The sequence below is a fragment of the Carcharodon carcharias genome, chromosome 7, assembly GCF_017639515.1.
Source record: "Carcharodon carcharias isolate sCarCar2 chromosome 7, sCarCar2.pri, whole genome shotgun sequence".
Classification (NCBI taxonomy): domain Eukaryota; kingdom Metazoa; phylum Chordata; class Chondrichthyes; order Lamniformes; family Lamnidae; genus Carcharodon; species Carcharodon carcharias.
In genome coordinates, this window is record NC_054473.1 from 73,290,703 (window position 1) to 73,308,979 (window position 18,277).

Here is an 18,277-nt window from a genome sequence, read left to right on the forward strand (position 1 = left end):
ACAGGCAATGATGGTTGCATGGTGTCCAATAGAGGAAGTGAATGTTGCACAATGTCCAATGCAGTAGGGAAGGTTGCACTGTGCCTAATGCAGTAGTGAAAGGTGCAGAGTGCCCAAAGCAGTTGTGAGGGTTGTATGGTGCCCAAAGGAGGGTGTGAAGGTTGCATGATCCTCAATGCAGGGAGTTAAAGTTGCATGATCCCCAATGCAGGGATTAAATGTTGCACGGTGCCCAATGCAGGGAGTGATGGCTGCATGGTGCCCAGTGCAGGGACTGATGGTTGCACAGTGCCCAATGCATTAGTTAAGGTTGCATGATGTGGAGTACTGGCAGTGAAGGTTCTACAGTGCCCAATCCAGGGGTTGATGGTTGCACAGTGCCCAAAGCAGGGACTGAAGGTTGTGCAATGCTGAATATAGGAAGTGAAGATTGGATGCTGCCCATTGCAGGGAGTGAAGGTTGCACAGTGCCCAATGCAGGGACTGAAGGCTGCTTGGTGCCCAATGCAGTTGTGAAGCTTGCACATCACTCAATGCAAGTAGTGAAGGCTACACAGTGGCCAATGCAGGGAGTGAAGGTTGGACATTCTCCAATACAGTAGTGAAGGTTTCACAGTGCCCAATGCAGCTGTGAAGGTTGCATAGTGTGGAATGCAGCTGGTGTAGGTTCCACAGTGCCCAATGAAGGGAGTTAAGGTTGCACAATCCCCAATGCATGGAGTGAAGGTTGCAAGGTGCCCATTGCAGGTAGTGAAGGTTGCACGGTGCCCAAGGCAAGTAGTGAATTTGCATGGTGCCCAATGCAGGCAATGATAGTTGAATGCTGCCAAATATGGGGAGTGAATGTTGCACGGTGCATTATGCAGGGAGTGAAGATTGCATGGTTCCCAATGCTGCAGTGAATGTTGCACTGTGCCCAGGGCAGGTAGTGAGGTTGCATGGTGCTCTGTGCAGACAGCTAAGTTGTATGATGCCCAATGCAGGGAGAGAAGGTGGCACTATCCCCAATGCTGGTAGTGAAGGTTGCATGGTGCCCAAGTCAGGAAGTGAAGTTTCCACGATCCCCAATGCAGACACAAAGGTTTGCACGGTGTCCAATGAGGGAGTGATGGTTGCACGCTGACAAATACAGGGAATTAAGGTTGCACAATGCCCAATGCAATAAGTAAAGATTACATGGTGTCCAATGCAGGATCTAAAGGTTGCATGGTGCTACGTTGAGATAATGAATGTTGCATGGAACCCAATGCAGTACTGAAGGTTGACCGGTGCCAAAAACAATTTCTGAAGGTTGCACTGTGCCCAATGCAGGTAGTGAACATTGAATGGTGCCCAACGCAGTAGTAAAGCTTGTAGGGTGCCCAGTTCAGAGTGTGAAGGTTGCACAGTACCCAATGCCATAGGGAAGAATGTCCAGTGCCCAGTGCAGTTAATGAAGTTGCATGGTGCCCAATGCAAGGAGTGAAGGTTTCACAGTGCCCAATCCAAGGAGTGATGGTTGCATGGTGCCCAATGAAGGGAGTGAAGGTTTCAAAGTGCCAAATCCAGGGAATGATGGTTGCTCGGTGCCCAATGCAATGGTGAATGTTGCATGGTTCAGAATGCAGGGAGTGAAGGTTGTACGCTGCCAAATATAGGGAGTGAAGGTTGCACAGGGCCAATGCAACATGTGAAGTTTGCATGGTCCCCAATGAAGGGAGTTAAGGTTGCACAATCCCCAATGCAGATAGTGAAGGTTGCATGGTGTCCGATGCAGGTAGTGAATTTTGCACAGTGCCCAATGCAGGCAGTGATGATTGCATGCTGCCAAATACAGAGAGTGATCATTGTATGGTAAATTTGCAGGGAGTGAAGGTTGCCTGGTGCCCAATGCTGCAGTGAAAGCTGCACTATGCCCAGTGCAGGCAGTGAAGTTGCACGGTGCTCAGTTCAGGTAGCTAAATTGCATGGTGCCAAATGCAGGTCATGAATGTTGCACGGTGCCCAAGTCAGGAACTGAGATTTCCATGATCCCCAGTGCAGTATCAAATATTGCACAGTGCCCAATGCAGGAAATGAAGGTTGCATGGTGCACAATGCAGGTAGTGAAGCTTGCACAGTGCCCAATGCAAGGAGTGAAGATTGCATGGTGCCCAATGCAGGGACTAAGGGTTGCATGGAGCCGTGTACAGGTAGTGAGGGTTGCATGGAACCCACACAGTTCAGAGAGTGAAGGTTGAATGGTGTCCTATGCAGGGAGGGAAGCTTGCACATCACCCAATGCATTAATGAAGGTTGCGCAGTGTCCAATGCTGCAGTGAAGGTTGCATGGTGCCCTATGCAGTTGTGAAGGTTGCACTGTGCCATACGCAGGTAGTGAAGGTTGTGCAGAGCCCAATGCAGGTAGTGAAGGTTACACAGTGCCCAATGCGGTAGAGAAGGTTGTATGCTGCCCAGTGCAGTGAGTGAAGGTTATACACTGCCCGAAACAGTAGTAAAGGCTGCACAGTGGCCAATGCAGTAGTAAAGATTGTACAGTGCCCAAAGCAGGGAGTGAACAGTGTGCGATGCCGGATACAGGAAGTGAAGATTACAAGGTCCCCAATGTAGAAAGTGATGGTTGCACAGTGCCCAATGCAAGGAGTGGAGTTTGCATGGTGCACAATGGAGGGAATGAAGCATGTAGGGAAATAACGTTGCATGATCCCCAGTGCAGGAAGTGAATGTTGCACTGTCCCCAATGCAGGGACTGAAGGTTGCACAGTCCCCAGAGGAGGGAGTGAATGTTTAAGGGGTCCAATGAAGTAGTGGAGGTTGCTCAGTGTCCCACGCAGTAGTGAATGTTGCACAGTTCTCAAAGCAGGGAGTGAACCTTGTGCGCTGCCAGATACAGGAAGTGAAGGCGCATGGTGCCCAATTCCATGAGTGAAGTTTGCATGGTTCCCAATGCAGGAAGCGAAGGTTGAGCTATCCCCAATGCAGGGAGGGAAGGTTGTACAGTGCTCAATGCAGGGAGTGAATGTTGCATGGTGCCCAATGCAGGCAGTGAATTTTGCACGGTGCCCAATTCAGGAAGTGAAGATTCCACGATCCCCAATGCAGTATCAAAGGCTGTACAGTACCCAATACAGGGAGTGAATGTTGCACGGCATGGTGCACAATGCAGGTAGTGAAGTTTGCATAGTGACAAATGAGGGAGTGATGGTTTTTCGCTGCCACACACAGGGAGTGAAAGTTGCACAGGGCCAAATGCAAGGAGTGAAGATTGCACGGTGCCCAATGCAGGGACAAAAGGTTGCATGGTGCTGCGTACAGGTAGTGAAGGTTACATGGTACCCAGTGCAGGGAATGAAGGTCGCATGGTGCCACATACAGGTGGTGAAGGTTGCATGGCACCCAATGCAGGAAGTCAAGGTTGAACTTTGCCCAATGCAGGGAGCGATGGTTGCATGCTGCCGAATACAGGGATTGAATGTTGCACAGTGCCCAGTACAGGTAGTGAAGTTGCATAGTGCTTAGTGCAGGTAGCTAAGTTGCATGGTTTCAAATGCAGGGAGAGAAGGTTGCACAACCCCCAAAGCGTGTAGCGAACATTGCACAGTGCCCAATTCAGGAAGTGAAGATTCCACGATCCCCAATGCAGTATTGAAGGTTGTACAGTGCCCAATGTAGGGAGTGAAAGTTGCACACTGCAACATTAAGGAAGTGAAGATTGCACAATGCTAAATGCAAGGAGTGAAGATTGCATGGTGCCCAATGCAGCAATGAAGGTAGCATGGTGCCCAATGCAAGGAGTTAAGATTTCATGGTGTCTAATCCAGGGAGTGATGGTTGCGTGGTGCCCAATGCAGTAGTGAATGTTGCACAGTGCCCAATGCAGGGAGTTAAGGTTTCATGGTGTCCAATCCAGGGAGTGATGGTTGCATGGTGCCCAATGCAGTAGTGAATGTAGCACAGTGCCCAATGCAGGGAGTGAAGGTTGTGTGACTCCGAATACAGGAAGTGAAGGTTGCGCGGTACCCAATGGAAGGAATGAAGTCTTATGGTTCCCAATGCAGTAGAGAAGGGTTGCTTAGTTTCCAATGCAGTAGTGAAGGTTGCATAGTGCCCAAGGCAGGGAATGAAGGTTTCACAGTGCCCAGGGCAGGTAATGAAGTTGCATGGTGCCCAATGCAGTAGTGAAGGTTACACAGTGTCCCAGTGCAGGGTGTGTTAGTTGCACGGTGCCCAATACAGTAGTAAATGTTGCATGGTGCCCAATGCAGTAGTGAAGGTTGCATAGTGCCCAATTCAGATCTTGAAGATTGCATGGCACCCAATGCCATAGGGAAGGTTGCACGGTACCCAATTCAGTTAATGAAGTTGCATGGTGCTCAATGCAGTCGTGAAGGCTACACAGTGTCCAATGCAGAGAGTAAAGGTTGCACGGTGCCCAAGGTGATAGTGAAGGTCACAAATTGCCAAATACAGGTAGAGTAGGTTGCATGGTGCCCAATGTATAGTGTAGGTTGCACAGTGCTTTTTGCAGGGTGTGAAGGTTGCATGGTGCCCAATGCAGTAGTGAATGTTACACAGTGCCCAATGAAGTATATATGGTTGTACGGTGCCCAATGCAGGGAGTGAGGGTTTCATGGTTACCAGTGCAGTAGTGAATGTTGCATGGTGTCAAATACATTTAGTGAAGGCTGCAAAGTGTCCAATGCAGAAAGTGAAAGCTTCATGATCCCCAATGCAGGTAGTGAAGGTTGAACAGTGCCCTGTGCAGGGAGTGAAAGTTGAATGGTGCCTAATGCTGCAGCGAAGGTAGCACGGTGCCCGGTGCAGGTAGTGAAGTTGCATGATGCCCAGTGCAGGGAAAGAAGTTTGCACAGTGCCCAGTGGAGTAGATCAGGTTGCATGGTGCCCAATGCAGGAGGTGAAGTTTGCATGATCCCCAATGCAGTGGCCAGTGCAGGGAATGCAGGTTGCTTGGTGCCACATAAAGGTGGCGAAGGTCGCACGGTACCCAGTGCAGAGAGTCAAGGTTGAATGCTGCCCAATGCAGGGAATGAAGGTTGCACAGTGCCCAATGCAGGAAGTGAAGGTTGTATGGTGCCAAGTGCAGTGGTGAAGGTTACACTATGTCCAATGAAGTGAGTGAAGGTGAAATGGCACACAATGTAGTAGTGAATACAGGGAGTAAAGGTTGCATGGTTCCCAATGCATTAGTGAATGTTGAACAGTGCCAAAAACAGGCACTGAAGGTTGCATGGGGCCCAATGCAGTAGGGAAAGTTGCACGGTGCCCAATTCTGGGTGTGAAGGTTACACTGTATGCAATGCCATAGGGAAGGTTGCATGCAGCCCAGTGCAGTTATTGAAGTTGCATGGTGCCCAGTGCAGTAGTGATGGTCACACAGTGGCTAATACAGGGAATGAAGGTTACACGTTGCCCAATACAATGGTGAAGATCGCACAGTGCCCAAAGCAGTTGTGATGTTTGCACGCTGCTGAATACAGGTATTGAAGGTTGCACGGTACCCAATACAGGGTGTGATGGTTGCACGGTGTACAATGTAGTAGTGCAGGTTGTACCATGCCCAATGCAGGGAGTGAAGGTTGCATCGTGCCCAATGCAGATAGTGAAGGTTGCACAGTGCACAATGTAGGAAATGAAGGCTGCATGCTGCCCAATGCAGGGAGTGAGGTTTGCAATGTGCCCAATGCCATGAGTGAAGGTTTCATGGTACTGAAAGCATGGACTAAAGGTTACATAGTGCCGCATGCAGGTGGTGAAGTTTGCACAGTACCCAATGCAGTTAGTGGAGGTTGTACTGTGCCCAAAGCAGGGAGTGAATGTTGCAGTGTCCAATACAGCAATGAAGGTTCCACATTGCCCAATGGAGGTAGCGCAGGTTGCAGTGCCAAATACAGGTCCTGATGGTTGTGCGGTGCCCAAATTGACTATTGAGGGTCGCGCGCTTCCTGATTCCTGATCTGTGAGTAAACCGGATGCCGTATGATCAGCTGTGGTGACGTATATCCGGCCGTGTGAAGCGCGCGTTTTTCACTAAATCCGAAAAAGAAAATGTGGGAGAGACTGAAGGTGAGAGAGAGAGAGAGGGAGAGAGGGAGAGAGAGGGAGGCAGAGAATGTGGGAGAGACTGAGGGAAACGCAGGGTCGGGGGGTCATGGAGGAAAGAGGGTGACTCAGGGGCAGGGGAACTGCGTGTTTTTCCTCATAAACACTACAATTCCGATAAGCGCTTCATTGATTGTATTGACTGTGATCGCTTTGGGATATTCTGGGGTTCTTTGTGAATGAGTTAAATTTAATAGAAGGAGTTAAGGTTGCATAAGTGGGATATACATTTTATCCCACAACATTTGCATTCTGTTCATGGTAACTTAAGTAACATAGTAAATTGGTGCAAATATTGTATATCTAACTCAATAGGCTCACAATTGTGTGGTTTTGGCAATGAGCCTATTCAATAATTTTCCTCAGAATCAAGATGACAGCTACATGAAAGATGGAAAGTACTCACTTGGAGGTTTACTCACAGAGTCTGTGTAATACATTTCCAGTTTGGATTTAATGTGTTTTGTTTCTGTTCCAGGCCATGGATGACCTCCTGCGCTGTGGTATCTGTTTTGAATACTTCAACATTGCCATGATGATCCCTCATTGTTCGCATAATTGTAAGTATTCTGGCTGCAGTAATCATAACACAGGCCCCCGAAACATTGTAACCAGTACTACGTTGTCAGGATGATTTCAGTAAAGCGTAATCTGGCTGTGAAGAAATTTTCACATTTCTGTTTTTGTAAAACATGAAGTCCATTGATTTTGACTGGCAAATGAGATGTAAACAAAGAAAGTGTTTCAATTGTTGCTATGCTGTGCCTTAAGTACTTTTGGTTATGCATCTTCTACTGATAATTAGTGGTAAAAAGTGTTTGGGACTTAAATGCAAGTTTTGCTGTAATACTTGCACCCATGTAAGCCTAGAGACAGTCCTGTTACACTATGCAGAATGAGTATATACAGACATATTGATGGTTATAGTTTATTATGACAGTATATTTGAAGGGGAATTATATTATGCTGAATTGTGTCAACAACCACAACAACTTGCATTTATATAGCACTGTCAATGACATTTAACAGTTACACATTTGTTGGAAGTGTTTCTTGGATCATTGGGCCCAGATGATTTGTACAGCATTTCCATGTGATGATTGTGAGTGGAGAGTTCAGTGTTTGTAATGTCACAGGTAGATAATGGAACTTATTGTATGGTACCAGCAACAGCATCAATTCATTTCTGACTGCTGTATATAAGTGGGGAAGTAAAGAGGCTGTACATGATCTGTAGGAGTACCTGAATCAAATAGAATGTCTTAGTATTCTGTGGAGACAGCATGAAATACTGTGTTGCATTTAAAAATAAAATGTTGGAACTACAAACTTATAAAATCAATGGGCAGGTAAAGACCACCTGGTCCATTAAGCCTCCTCCATGCACCACAGCTGGAATATCATGACCAGACACTTCCTACACTTGATCCCCTGCAGTCACGTAATCTCCTGGAAGAGGTTAAAATAAATACGAGGCCTGTTGAGATCAGGAAAAGGAACTGGCAGGTTGATGTTTGAAGTTGCAGTGTAAATTATAGGGTCTTGGAAACGAACAATCTTTTCCTGTTTCAGATCTTAATGGACCTGCTGTGTATTTCTAGCATTTTTTACTTCCATTTGAGTTCCAGGGTTAACAGATTTTATTTTTACCCCTCTTGCAGTTGTATGTATGGCATGTCATCCCTGCTTTTCTGCCCATCTCTGCTGTTGGTTCCACCGGCTCTAGCAGATTCTTGGTACCTCATCTGCAATACCATTCTAGTCATTTCAGTTGCTCTGTTGTGTGAGTGAGAGGGTGTGAGAGTTCACTTCAAAGACATTTCATATCTACAGGCATGTAATTGTTAGGTAGGACTTGATTTTTTTCTGTCTTTCTTTTACCCAGAGAAAGATTCTAGTACAGGTACAGTGTCCCAACTCTTTGGACCGATACTGTGCCAGATTTTGGATTTTCCCACATTTTGGAACCAAACCCTTCACACAGGCTGCCTCTAGCTCACTCTGTACTGGTTTTTAAAGTCATAAACATAACTAGGCCCTAGATTACAGGATGGGGAATGGTTGCATGCCTCATAACCATTATGGGTAGAAACATTGAAGATTGAAAAATTTAATAAGGCAAATTTTTAGAAATCTATTAATCTTACAGTGGAATGATTCTTGCAGGAAAAGAGCATTCGCTTGGACTGTAATATCAGGGGCAGAGAGAAATCTGCTGATTTCTGATCCTCTCACCTGAAAGCAGCTGAGAATGTTGCAATCAGAACTTTCCCGCCCATAGAACAGACAGCTTTGTGTCTGGAGAATCAGAACGAATGGGTTGAGGGAAGGCAGATCTTAAAGTGCTGAAATGGATTTGGGTCCTGGGATCAGCCCGAGAATGGCCTCTTCACTCCCCCATTTACTCTGTTCAGGGAGCAGTGCCCGAGAGAAAAATGACCGGTTTTTGGGCAGTTCCGGTTTTTGGATAGCAGGATTTGAGACACTGTACCTGTACCTTTATGCCACTTTGGCATGTACCTGAGATTGAAGTTGGTACCTGGTGATCTGTATGGATCATACTCCACACTTTCCACTGAGACTGAATTCTGGAGTTATTCTCCTGATGGTTGGATCTGAGCAACGGGATGGATGTTGGCTGATTTATTTCAGTTGTCCTGTGTCCAGGATGGTAGTTTTAAGAAGAAGGAGGAGCCTCATCCTCTGTCTGCTCACGTCACATCCAATGAATCTTCTGCCTGCCCAGCGAGTGATGACTTAAGCTTGCATAGACTCCGGTGAACATAGTGTTGTGATTTCATTCTGAATGTAGGTGGAAGAACTGATATGGAGGAGCCCTGGGTGGGATTCTTGTTTGGGAATCTCATCACCTGTTCTTTGGAGATAACACTCCTGTCTGCGTAGGAAAGATAATGAGGTGGCTGAGAACAATCGCAAGCTCAGAAAATTAACATTTTGTAGTGAAGCAGAGCATGAGTCACTCAGCTATCACAAGTCAGTGCTTCTGTTATGCAGAACATAGTTAACAATTCACTTTGTGTCACAGTCCTTACATGGGATTGCTTTATCATTGTATTATGCAGTGATTTTAAAATGAAGTCATTTCCAAGCAGCTTCTTCCCCATCTCGCCCCCTTGTATAGCTTAACTCTTCCCTGAATAGAAACCAAACCTGCAGCTCTTGCCTGGATTGGACTTTACAAAGGCAGGCATCAGAATTTTTCATTTTTAAACCTGCGATGTCTTTTAGTTTCTCACAAAACAAATATCTGCTCAACAACACAGCCCCCTTACAAATCCTCACCGAAAATATGCTTTAAAGCTCAGCTACTGTCACAATTTTAAAACAAAAGAAAATAATTATAATGCATTTTCCATCTCTTGAAAATAAATCCCTAATGGCAAATGAGGAATATGGCCCCTTGATTGTCTGGCTCCTGTTTTCTAACCCTGTTGAGTTTTTTCTTTCCTAAATACAATGTGTTGACTGTTTATAGTACATATTGTGCATAATTAATCTGTGAAATTAAATAAACTTCTTCCTTTGAACCTCCCTTGGTGAATAACTGATTCCGCCATTAAAATCAAAACAAAAACAGAATTACCTGGAAAAACTCAGCAGGTCTGGCAGCATTGGTGGAGAAGAAAAAAGTTGATGTTTCGAGTCCTCATGACCCTTCCAGGTAATTCTGTTTTTGTTTTGGATTTCCAGCATCCGCAGTTTTTTGTTTTTACCGCCATTAAAATGTTCTGTTTGCTCATTAGGCATGCCTTCAGCCTGGCAACCAAATGCCTAATTGCTAATCTGCCTGTGTTGAGTGGCCTGTTTTTTGCAAGGAACTCCCTCTGGCACTGTAGAGAAGTTTTCTCAAGAGTATGCCTTTATTTGCAGAAAAAAATTATGACTTTTGGCAGCCTGGGAGTTTTAATTAATTTGGGAATCAGGCATATTGTTAGAATAAATCAAAGCCAAACTATGTTCCATATCTCTTCCTGCATTTCACCTTTGGTTGTAAGGCAAGAGCAAGCTGCCTGTTTGTATTGGACAAGTTGTACGTTCCTTCAGCAGAATGTCAGTGAAACTGATCACTGTTGTTTTTGGCTTTGTCCAGCACCTATGTACTTCTGGCCTCATCCATCATCTTACCTCAGGCTAAACCTAGTGGTGTGGTAGTTTTAACCCAAGCAAAACTTTCTTACATCTGATCTGCTGCCATTATTGTCCACTGTATGCCCTTTTCCTCCATCTTTGCAAAACTCTATCTTTTACATCTCAGCTTCTGTAGCAGTCTTGTTGCTGGTCTCCCTGTTTCCAGGCTCCATTTGAACTTTCATTTAAATAAGAATTCTGAAGCCTGGAAATTCTCCTGGATTTCCAGTACCCCCACAGGTGATTCATTTTAAGATTTCTGTCCCTCAATTCTGTGGCTTCACCCCACCCGATCTCCACTCTCCTCCAGTCATGCATCCCTATACGCACTTGCTGCTCCTCCAACACTGGTTTGCTCTTTATATTCAATCACAGGATGTGGGCAAGGCTGGCATTTATTGCCCATCCTTAATTATTTTGAATAGCCTGCTTGAACTGCACTAGTCTCTATGGATTATAGTTTTTTTTTTTATAGGGGTTTTGATACAACTGAGTGACTTGCAAGGCCATTTCAGAGGTAAGCTAAGAGCCAACCACATTCCTGTGGTTCTGGAGTCACATATAGGCAGACTAGGTAAGCAACACCTTCTTTAAAGGAGATTAGTGTGAACCAGTTGGGTTTTTACGACGGCCTGATTGTTATATGGTCACTGTATACTCATACTAGCTTGTTTAATTAACAATTTAAATTCAGCAGCTGCTGTGGTGGGATTCAAATTCCGGATTATTAGTTCTGGCATCTGGATTGCTAGTCCAGTAACTTAACTGCTGTGCTACAATAATGCATTCTCTGTTCCTCTGGCTCCATCCTCTGACTGCCCTATCACCAGCATTTCTGCCCTATGGAATTCTTACTCTAAATTTGTCCATCTTGCCACTTACTTTCCTGTTGTGAAGCTTTCTAAAAGCTTTCTCTTTGATCTGGTTTTCAGCCAGCACCCTAAATCGGTTTATTCTGCTGCTCAATCTCCTCCAAATGCCCTTTCTGTGAATTGATTTGTGTCATTTTTAATTTGAGGAGTGTTAGAGAAAGGCAACATTTTTGCAGTAATATATTGCAATTTAACAATAAGGCTCTACTGTTGAATAAAAATAACACGGATCAGCTCCTAATAACAACATAATAGCTGTCAATGAGAATCTGGGTCAGAGGCTGTCAGCATGTGACAGTTCATTTCTAATTGGGGATGCCAGTGAAAGTCTGCCTTGGTTGGGGCTGCAAGCAAGAGCTTGGCCTGGTTGGGGGTGCCATCGAGAATCTGGCCTGGCTGGGGGTGCCAGTGGGAGTCTGGAAGCGAGTGTCGGGATGTGGCAGGATGAGGGTTGCCAGTGGGAGTCTCAAAATATGGCTTATCATAAATTTGTGGGCTGTGGGGAAAGGGCGGAGGGATGGGTCTTATTGGTAGCTCTTTCAAAGAGCCAGCAAAGTTATGATGGGCTGAATCCTTCTGTGTTGTCTGATTTTTTGATGCCATGAGTGTAGAAAACCATAGTTAAATCACTGCTAAGAGTATATCAGTAGAAAGGCTTGACCTTGTGGCCTGAGAATCATGCTGGTGACTGGGAGCAAATAGCCAACAAGTAGATGGGGGACACAGTTTGACCAGATACATTCCTCTCCAGTAACACTACCTGGCTGTTGGCTCTCTCTGCATGGCACCAGAGGGCTGGGTCAGTTGTCTCGGGATATATTTTACTCTTTCCATTTCTGCGCTATGTTTCTTGACTGAGAAAGTGGACATTGCACTTGCTCTCCGACAACTATACTGTAACTGGAGCCTGGGAATGATCTGAGAATGCCACAGTGTGATTTATTGAATTTTGATTTATTTTGTTTTGTCTCACCTTGCAGTCCTATTTTTCTTGGCAAACTGCATAACCTCCAATTCCCCTGCATCGGTTTTAAACAATTTTTCAGTTGGGTACAAGGCTGTTATTTTTCCCACTTCCTTACCAATTGTTCCTTTTACTGATGTTTTGTCCTGTTTTCTTGCCACAGTCCCAAACTCCTCAGGCAGGTCACTTTTGTTGACAGTAGCAGCTATGTTTTATCACTCTGAAATGAGCATTCTTAAAGTGAGCCTGGATAGTGAATGACAGTGAGCAACATGACCTGGGATGGGGTCACTATATAGATATCCTACCATCTGTTGCACATAATGCACAGATGTGTCCATTCAGCATGAAGATCACTGGGTACTGGTTGTAAATGAGAGCCTTGAATTATTCAAGAATATTTTATTTCTTGCCCTCTCCAAGCTGAGAATGCTGAAGTTAGTTGTATGCTCTCCCCACATCCTCCTACTGAGATGAGCTAATGGAATACAGACCAGAGACCCAATCTGAGATGACCTTGATTTACACAGGCCTTGAGTTGACCTGAACTGAAGGAACATGGGAGGTGATAATATCTGTGGCAAACGTTCGGAAATAGCTTGACTGAGCTTAATACATTTGAAAAGTGTCTTGCAGGCAGCAGCACTTCTTAATCTGAAGGATCCTGCATTGGTCATGTAAGTTTGTGAGTTGCTCGCTGAGATCTTCAACAAGCCTTGCTTGGGAGCCTGGTGGGAAGTAACCTCAATGAGGATGTGGGGAGAACAGTGAGAATGTCATCATTTAAGTGGCGCTCCTCTAGGGCCTCTTCTGATAGTTTAGAAGCAGCTTTCATATTAAGCTAACAGGCTGATGTGTGATAAGGTCAATGTGAGTGAAGTAGCCATTCTGTACTCTTTAATTCCCTGATATTTTAATGATTATGCATCAATTCAAATTGCAGAGCTTTATTTTTTTTAGAACAACTGCACTGCTTCATTGGGGAGCTGAAGAGAGTACAGAATGACCACTTCACTCACATTAACTGTCACAATTCGGCCTGTTTGCAGGTAATCATTCAGTCAACCACAAGAAAGCAGACTTGCAAAATGAGGAGATTATTTTTATCTCTGTTTGGAAAGCTGAATTTACTTTCCTGTTTTCCATGAAAGCGAACGCAGTGTTTCAAATATCTAGTATTGTCGCAAGGATTCCACTAAAATATCCATTAGCACGATAATAAATTTTGACCTTCCAAATGCACGTTGTGTGCGCAAAGAGCATTTTGCTCTGTACAGCATTCAGATGAATAACTAATGGTTTGTCACTTGTGATGAAGTGATGAATTAAATCACTGCAGTAGCAAACAAGTGAAGATCCTTTTAAAGGCAATGTGATGCACGCAGAATAAATAAATATCAAATTTAGGCAGGTGTGATACTAAAATGTATTAAAAAGTTAATCAAAAATGCAATAAGGAGAAAGAATGAACTCCATAAATCCTGCAAAAAGAAGAGTTGGGATAAATAGAACATGCAAAGTGCATGCTAAAAAGGCAGTTAGAATTGCAAAAAGGGACCTTGAGAAAAGCGTAACTTCAGATACAAAGTATAACAATAATAGATTATTTCAGTGCAATAACAGAATGGGTGAGAGCTCTAAAACATGTGAATGGATATGAAACAGCACGAACACCAAGTGATTAATATATTCAATGATTACTTTCTTCCTCTTAATCTAGGAAGCTGCAAACAACCATGGCCTCCTTGTTTTGTTATATCCCGAGTAGGATTGATGATTGGAATCACACTAGATGAACAATCTACATAAGTTTAAAGGATTCAGAACAAATAAAACTCAAAGAGTGTTTGGTCTTTATTTCATCGTACTAAGACAAGAGATAAATTACTATAATTATGAGGATTTCTGACATTGGGAAGGTCCTGTTAAACTCAGTATAGACTAAACTGGTGCCCATTTCCAAAAAGAATGACCAAGCAGAAAATCACAACCACAGATTCTCACTTCAACTATGGGTGAAAATTTAGAATTAATTGTCAGACATAAACTTTGGGAACACCAGTGCAACGATAACCTAGTAAATAGTCAGCATGCATTATGAAGGGCACACCAGTGCGGTGATAACCTAGTAAATAGTCAGCATGCATTATGAAGGGCACACCAGTGCGGTGATAACCTAGTAAATAGTCAGCATGCATTATGAAGGGCAAGTTCTTGCCTGATCATCACCTGATGTATTATGGAAGTAAAATCATTGTGGATTATGGAGAGCCCTTTGATATGTTGTACCTAGATCGAAGAAAAACAATTGAGAAAGCTTCACACGGAAAGTAAAGCTTTGGAAGTTTAGGCTGTTCCCTCAGAAAGGATGGAAAATTAGCTAAAGGGTACAAAACACTGGATAATTGTTAGACAAAGTAGTGTTGGGGTGAATGCAATTACTGAATTGGGTGCACCTAGGATCAGTGTTGGGACCCATATTGTTTAAAATTTACATTTATGATCTGGTTTGGAAAATGATCAGATTTACAGTTCATACCAAATTAGGAGGGGCAGTTAACTTGGAGAAAATGGTTTGGGAACTGCAAAGTGTGTTGAAAAAAATAAGTAAGCGGGCAGCACAATGACAAATGAAATCTTAACACAGGGAAGCACATGATACTGTATATAGGGAGAGCTCAAGTTCCCAGTGCACATGCATGTGTATGCCAGCACACATGAAGACTGAGTGGAGACCGGTGTTTGCAGCCATTCAAAAAATGCGCCTGCTCCAAGGACCAAAGGCAGCCCAACCGCTTTCAGCAGCCTGTGTACTCCATCTAACCATAGAGACCCTAGATTCACTGTCTGGCTTTTAATTAGCTGATCTCAACTTAAGATTGTGCTTGTGCTGAAGACGATGAAATTGGTTTCAACAACTGGGCTAAGTAGGGACCTCCAGTTGTAATTGGCGTCCAGTGACCCTTGGTGGGAGACCCAACCTGGGGGGCCATCTTGGGGGGTCAAAATGGAGTTGCTGCTGGTGAGTCACCATTCTCCTGGACGATTTATGAGGAATATGTTCCAGTTTTCACAGGCAGAAGGATGGTTAAAGTTTGCAATTTGAACAAGAAAAGCTGTCAGGTGTTCCCCAGTTATTCCTTTCCTTGAATGCTGGAGTAAACAGATTTTGTCGATGGCAGCAGCTCACCTGATGCAGCAGAGTTCAAAATACATGGGGGTGGTGGGTGAATTCACCCTGGAAACCTCTCAAATAGTCTCTGAGCACTCAATGACAGAGGTGAGGAATTCAAGAAAGGTCACCCCTGTGTATTTTGTAGGAACATGGGCGAGACAGAATCTGTGACTGGAGGAGCAGCAAGCGTAAGAGTCAGAATCTGTGAGGAGCTGCTCCTCCAGTCACAGACCTGTCTCTCTCATGTTGTGCTCCAGCTCCCTCAATCACAAATCCCCTCCCTTCCATTCTTTTTTTTTCTGAACTTGCCCTTTCACCTTGCTAGGGTATCTGGTTTTCTTGGGCAGCAGCATAGCCTGGGTGTTGCATCGGACCCTGTCCTGGGTTATGGTGGGTCTTCCCAGAAGCTTGTTGAGCTGGAGATGCGGGGGGGCATTACGTGGGTGGTTGTCTTGTCCTTGAGTGTGTTGCTGGCCAGCTCCAGGATCTTGGCGGTAGTGAGGTAGGTGGGCGCTCTGGCATTGCATGCTCAGCGCAGTAACCCTTGTGCACTGGGAAATAGCTGGTGGATGCAGCTGATGATGAACTGGACACCAGCTCTGGAGGAGCGGGTCTTGGCTTTGACTTGAGCAGGTATCAGCTGCTGGGGCCACTGCCTGTCAGGGAAGAGCTGCCTGCTCATACATATGGATAGACGGCTGGTGCCTATGGAATCATGCCCCAGCTATGAGTAATGCCTTTAAGAGAATTATGTAGTATTTACAAAAACAGAATTTAAAATTTTAGGAAAAACAATCCAGATATCTACTTTGTAATTCCAGTTTTATGCTGGAGTGAGCAATGGAACACTTCGTTCATGAAGCTGCCATCAAACTGCACCTGTCATTGGTTCCTGAAATTGCAGCTTTGAAGTTAATGGGTAATTTTCTCTTGTGTCTTTTATAAGTTGAGAGTAAGAGGAAATTGTTTTTCTCATCTCAGTATGACTGTAAAGATAGCTCTGTGCTCTCTCTGTTCTGTGCTTGTTCCCTGCCAGCGGAGTCTCACTAGGACCTGGCTTCTGGTCCTGGGGCGGGAATCGCCTATATCTGTCTGGGCCCGTCTTCAACTAAGGCAGATTTGCACCTTGGGATTGGCTGGCACTGGTGGGCAGCAATCCAGACTAGATGGGTGTGTTTGTGTGCGCGCGTGTGTGTGAATCCATGTTTCCCTCCCGCCCCAGTGGGGTTGGAGAGAGCTGGTAGAGCATTATTTTTTGATTCTCTTTTATTAAATTCCATTCAAGAGTTTTGTACTTTGAACATTTCTAGCAAGGCATCATAAACCAGAATTGAGTTGAAAGAATGTTATTTATCCAGCACAGTGAAGAAACACTCTTCTAAGTTGTCAGTGAAGCTCTGTCGGCTTACAGTTAAAACTCTCGATTAGATTACAACATTAAACCTTGCTCCTTATTTTGAACTTTCTCCGTAAATTTACTCTTGCTCTTCCTCTATAGCCCCGTGTTTTCTGTTTCATTGCATCAAATACTTGGGAATTGTAATTAGAATCCAAATTTGTGAGAAAATACCAAGGATGTATAATATCCAGAGCTCCATATGTGAAAATGAAAAAGAGCCCCAGAAAATCTGAAGTGTCACCTCCGAAACTCCAAAAGTAGCCCTCGAGAAAATATCAAGAAGAGCCCTTGAAGAAACATATTTTGACCCTGTGGTGTAGGCTCTTTTTGATGAGACGTCTTTACTGTCATATAGAAATGAGAAAAATGATTTCCTCTTGCTCTCAAACTGCTAAAAGGCACGAGAGGGAATTACCCATGACCTTCAAAGCTGTAATTTCACGAACCAATGACAGGTGCAGTTTGATGGCAGCTTCATGAGCAAAGTGTTCCATTGCCCCCTCCAGCATTAATCCTTTGAAAATAGGAGTTACAAAGTGGATATCTGGATTGTATTTCTTAAAATTTTAAATTCTGCTTTCGTTAAATACTATCACATTCTCCTAAAGGCATTAACTCATAGCTGGGGTATGATTCCACAGGCACCAGCCATCCATTTGTATTCCTTATGTATGAGCAGGCAGCGAATATCTGTAGGGTATTTAACCACAGAGTGGATTGTACTTTAATCTGACCCTGTTTTCACCTGATCACAAATACGCACCTCCAGCAGGTGTTGCATGTTTCTAACTTTTTGAATGGTTGCCAGGTGAGTGGATAGCTCTTATATTTTATGTACGTTCAACACTTGTCAGTATTTGCATGCAAATAGCCTCTCTATATAAATCTTTGTTTTTTTTCTCTTTCCTGCACACTGCATATAAATGCTGGCCACCATGATTGAGTAGGTCCCTGTCAAATGTTTTTCATCCAAGACTCCTGGACCAAAAGTCCATCATGGGGTGGGGGTTGCAATTGGCAGGATCAATAGGAAAGAGACTTTTTTGTTGACGGAGCTGAAATTTAAATATAGGCATTGAATAAAATGTATTCCACTGTTGTTCAATCAATGTATCTCCCATGTCACTCATTGTAAATCAGTATAGAGCATGCTATTCTATATACTGGAACCTGAGTTTGAGTTTAAAAAGAGTATCTTGGGTGTTGGTGTTGGATTAAACCATTTAGCTTTTGACTGTTACCAGTTAACTCTTGGGAAATCCAGTGATGGATGTTATCTAACTTTAAATTGATAAATTTCTCTATGTTCTTGTTTGAATTGGAGTAAGCAGGCTTTTTGATTCCAGTTTCCAAATTCACTGATATAATCTTACGTTGTGACTCTGTTTACGCTGCCAATGGGGTTCCTGCACTAGTGTTATGTTTTTGCAGCCTGCAGCAACATGTGTTCAATCAAAGAGAGATGGCAGGGCCCTAACGAGGTCATTCATGATTTATGCTGTATCCTCGTGTACGATAGAATATCAGAACGGTGGCATAGTGGTTACGTTACTGATAATTGGATGACATGATTTCAAATCCACCAAGGCAGTTGAAGAATTTAAATTCAGTTGATTAAA

The 18,277-nt window shown here is 44.1% G+C and overlaps 1 protein-coding gene across 2 annotated transcripts in view; it reads left to right on the forward strand.

The window, feature by feature from the left end:
• The first annotated feature begins 5,991 nt into the window (after positions 1 to 5,991).
• rad18 (RAD18 E3 ubiquitin protein ligase) overlaps positions 5,992 to 18,277 on the forward strand; it is a 277,150-nt gene continuing 264,864 nt past the window's right edge. For both annotated transcript variants that reach the window (XM_041192132.1, XM_041192133.1), the window contains exons 1-2: positions 5,992 to 6,063; positions 6,578 to 6,659. In XM_041192132.1, the coding sequence (XP_041048066.1) occupies positions 6,046 to 6,063; positions 6,578 to 6,659 (100 nt within the window). In that variant the 5' untranslated portion in view covers positions 5,992 to 6,045. The remainder of the gene's footprint in view (positions 6,064 to 6,577; positions 6,660 to 18,277) is intronic.